The following is a 4,412-nucleotide window of genomic DNA, read 5'->3' as shown; positions in this document are numbered from 1 at the left end:
AGGATTTCTCCGCATTGATCCCGTCGTTGCCGCCGCCGGCCCCCCTTGTATCTGGTGGCTTTAGCGACATGGAGTCGCGGTGCACCCTGGCCCTTGCCGGCGGGAGGGTTCCTGCTCTGTTCTTTTGCTGTTTTTAGGTCGATTAGGGTTTATGTCTGTTCAGGAAGATAAGGTAGTGATAGCTCCATGAAAATGGAATGAGGTCTCCTGCCTAACTCTCATCCCTGTGGTGCATCTAGCATCGTCAGAGGGCATGTGAAGGTGTGTCTCCATTGGATCTCGTGGGATTCTATTGGTGTTGGTTCGCGTTGGATCTCCATGGATTCAATATTTGTTCATGTGCCTATATGGTCGGATTCTTCCACTCTATGCTTCTCTCCGTCGTTAACGGTTGTTGTTCTGTTGCGCTGGTCCTCTAGGGTTATTAGCATGACGATTTCCCATTGTCTACTTCAACAAATTTTGTCTGGCTCTGGTGAAGGAGGGGCACTGATGGTGGTGCAACGTTGTCTCATCCAATGCTTCTAGTCGTCGATAGGTGGTCTATGAACCTGGATTTATTTTTTTCTTATTTCTAGTGTTACTTCTACTACTATGAGAGATGATGAATAGGTTGAAAGTTTTTCTCCGAAAAAAGATATTTGCTTTCGCATTTTTTTCATTCTCTCTTTGCAGATCCAGATGCCAGCTCGTACATATCACGTCATATCCTTTTTCATTCGGATGTGTCTAGGGCATATCTAGATGTGCTATAGTTATTGCACATCTAAGTGAGTGAATCAAGTATAAAGAGAAAAATTAAAAAAATTCACACGAATCTCAACGTAAGATCAATGACATAGGACTTAGATGTGCAATACTTATGGCACATCTAAATGTGCTTTAGCAAAACTGTTTTCATTCATCTATCCTACATACGCTGGTTCGGATGAGGCCGGGCACGGCACACTTGCGTACGAGGAGGTTATGCATGCCGCCCCATTTCTCTCGGTTTCCCGATCCGAGCATGCACGCGCGCTACTACACCCAACCTATGACTTGGCAGTCTGACCCACGAGCTAGACTCGGATCTTACCCAGCCACGAGGAGCCAGTCTAACTGAACGTTAACCCCTAACCATATCCATTGTGTGGGGAACGCGAACCCCGCCACGCAATAAGCTCGGCCGGCCTCTCTCATCGCCCCAGCCCCAGATCACAACCAACTCCCTTCCTCTTCCTCGAGTCAGCAGTCTCCTTCCTGGAGCGCAAAATGGTTTCCGCCAACCCAGCTCGTAACATCGTCGGCGTCATCGGCAATGTCATCTCCTTCGGGCTCTTCCTCTGCCACGCGTAAGCCTGCCTCCTCTTGTCTAGCCGCCGCCGCCTCTTCACCTCCTCCTCTTACCTATAATCTACCTATCTATGCATATGGAGGGTGATTGTTGGTAACTTGTGTTTGTTGCTTGTGCGTGCGCGCAGGCCGATGTTCCGGCAGATCTGCAAGGCCAAGGACGTAGAGGAGTACAAGCCGGACCCCTACCTGGCGACGCTGCTCACCTGCATGCTCTGGGTCTTCTACGGCCTCCCCATCGTGCACCCCAACAGCATCCTCGTCGTCACCGTCAACGGGATCGGCCTCGTCGTCCAGCTCGTCTACCTCATCATCTTCTTTATCTACTCCACCAACAACAAGCGGGTATATCCATACACGCGTCCCCTAATCGTTCCTCATTTTTCGGTGTTAGTTAGTTTCTGCCCCTAAGGCCCGGTCTTTTTTTGGTATATATGCGTGCAGTCAAAGATGCTCGCCGTGCTCGGCATCGAGGCGGCGTTCATGGCGGCCGTGGTGGCCGGCGTGCTCCACGGCGCACACACCCACGAGATGCGCTCCATGATCGTCGGCATCCTCTGCGTCATCTGTGGCTCCGTCCAGTACGCCTCCAATCTTACCGTCATGGTACGTATTACGATGATCATCGACCCGTCGTGTCTACTCTTTAATTCTTTCTTTCCGTTTCTTGTAGTTTTATTTTGAACTCAGTTAGTTGTTGCGTGTTGATGCCGCACGTGTGGCTAACTAACACTCTCATCTCCCCGCAAAAAAAACTAACTAACACTCTCGTCTGCTTATAGATCTGTACTTGCATTCCGCGTATTTAGCTAGCCAACCAACCAAATTTCTGCTGCTATAGGGGAACCACATTTACAAATTACATAAGGTTACTTAATTTTTTTACAAAACCTGTGGCCCATCGCTCCATCACCAACGTGCGGTGCGGTGCCTAGCTAGGGGAACTACATCTACAAAAGGTTACTTTTTTTACCAACAAGCGGATGCGAAGGATTATAATTGGGAATTGTTAAAAAATGTTTGTACATTTTTGTAGGTCTAGCATTATTGCGGATATAGTGCATGTGGTGTAGAGTTCATCAATGTAGCGGCTGTTAATTAACCAGGGAATTTGTTTACTTACTATCTAGATCATACATATTTTGTTTCTCAAAACAAAATATAGGTCACACATATTTAATGACTCAGCCTTGTGCTTTTATATAATGTGAGTACTAATCAATGAAGAATATAGCATGCTACGAAAAAAGAGAAAAGTGTGTTTTGGTCCCTCGACTTCACCAAATGTCTTCACAGTTTACCAGAACCGGTTTTCATCATAGTCATTAGTGTATCTTTTATTTGCGGGATGGTCCTTACAGTTTACCAGAACCGGTGCCACGTCAGTGGTTTACCCATTGTCTCTGGTTTTGGACAACTTGCTTAGTTGTGTGACTTAAGGGACCAAATGTCACCTAAAAATTCTTGCAAGACCAGACGTAGACTTTTGGTGAACTTGAAGGACTAAAAACATACTCCCTCTGTCCGGTGAAGAGTGTACGTTTGACTTCATAATTTGTCCACGAAAGAGTAACTTCTATCTTTTCAATGCACTTTAAAGTAAAAAAATACTTATCTCTCATCACACCACGGTAATCAAGACAACTAGCAATCTACACATGGTCTCCTTAATTCCTACATGCACTTCGCTCATTGGGAGTTGAATAATTAAAGAGAAGAGAGATGGTGGCTTGCACCTTTCCAATGCATTATTTACTTAACTCTATAATTTATCCTAAAATTTTTAGATGTACACTCTTCACCGGATGGAGGGGGTACTTTTCTTATGAAAAATAGCGAGGCCCTTAAAATATGCTATTAGCATGCTATATCGCGCTATAGCATAATGTTAGCTAGACATTGTAAAATGGTTTATTTAGCAAGGCATTGCTCAAAATGCTATTGCATGCTAATAGTGGCGCTATAGCGTTCTATTTTTTTCACCAGTACTAGTAATATTGTATTGCTTGCAGGTTCGTGTGATCAGAACCGAGAGTGTTGAGTACATGCCATTCTTCCTGTCGCTGGCGATATTCCTCAGTGGCTGCTGCTGGACGGCCTATGCGCTCATCGAGTTCGATCTCTACGTGGCGGTCAGTGCAATACATACACACTCCATCGGTCTAGCTTTGATGCGATGATTTCAATCCACTCTTTGCACAGATCGATCTAATCAATTGTGATGCCCACTTTTAATTATGCGCAGATCCCCAATGGGCTCGAGGCAGTTTTAGGCCTCATTCAGCTGATCCTCCACTTCTTCTACTACAAATCGACCCTCAAGAAGAAGAACATTGAGCTGCCCACCGTCATTGTTGACAGTGTTGATGCTGTTCTGCGGCGGTCATGGGGGGTTACTGATTCTGGCGTGTATTTCCTTCTGGGGCCTTGCTCATCGGTGGTGCGTAGCCCTGGAGCCTAGGCGAGAGCAGAAAGGTTTCCCTCTACAGGTGTAGAGGTGCGTCAGGATAAGAGCGCCCGAACCTCCGGCAAAGCAGTTTCTTCTGGTTATGCTAAAAAAAATGTCTCCTACCGGCAGTTGTGCGTCTTGTGTGTGGCACGTGTGTGTGGCCGTGCCGTGCGCATCGGCGTAGCTCATGTGGAGCTCTGTTTGTGGGACAAGTGTTGTTGAATTCCTTGCAGGGCCGGCCCTGAGGGGGGGCAGGGGGGGGGGGGGGGGGCGGCCGCCCCGGGCCCCCAGGATCGAGGGGCCCCTCCCCAGGTATACATGTAAGCTACGGCCCAATATATTTCCGGTCAGCAAAAAGAATCAGTAAGGAAAGGGATCCAGCGATCAATTCGTTGGTTCCTACTAGTTACTACGTACACGTCGAGAAAAAAGGAATTGATTGATCCTTTCCGATTCTTTCCTAGGTTAGTACGTGCATGCCGAAAAAAAAGGAACAGATTGATCCCATTCTATTCCATCACGCACGCATTTCACTCAGCGATTCTCATCTCAGCGGCCACTGATGGTTATTTCTTCGTGACTGCGAGTTCACCGCTCCTTTTCCCTTTCCTTCTAACTCAAATTTTCCACA

General features: G+C 47.0%; 1 protein-coding gene across 1 annotated transcript; it reads left to right on the top strand.

The window, feature by feature from the left end:
• Window positions 1-1,106: 1,106 nt before the first annotated feature.
• On the top strand, window positions 1,107-4,013 carry LOC123154907 (bidirectional sugar transporter SWEET6b). Its single transcript, XM_044573520.1, has 5 exons — window positions 1,107-1,331; window positions 1,461-1,677; window positions 1,777-1,938; window positions 3,345-3,464; window positions 3,578-4,013. Exons 1-5 carry the CDS (start codon window positions 1,252-1,254, stop codon window positions 3,791-3,793), a joined length of 795 nt encoding a protein of 264 aa, XP_044429455.1. The 5' UTR covers window positions 1,107-1,251; the 3' UTR covers window positions 3,794-4,013.
• Window positions 4,014-4,412: the final 399 nt, after the last annotated feature.

Source organism: Triticum aestivum, chromosome 7A (genome assembly GCF_018294505.1).
Source record: "Triticum aestivum cultivar Chinese Spring chromosome 7A, IWGSC CS RefSeq v2.1, whole genome shotgun sequence".
In the NCBI taxonomy this organism is placed as follows: domain Eukaryota; kingdom Viridiplantae; phylum Streptophyta; class Magnoliopsida; order Poales; family Poaceae; genus Triticum; species Triticum aestivum.
Note: the sequence above shows the minus strand (reverse complement) of the source record. Positions and strands in the feature narration are given on the sequence as shown.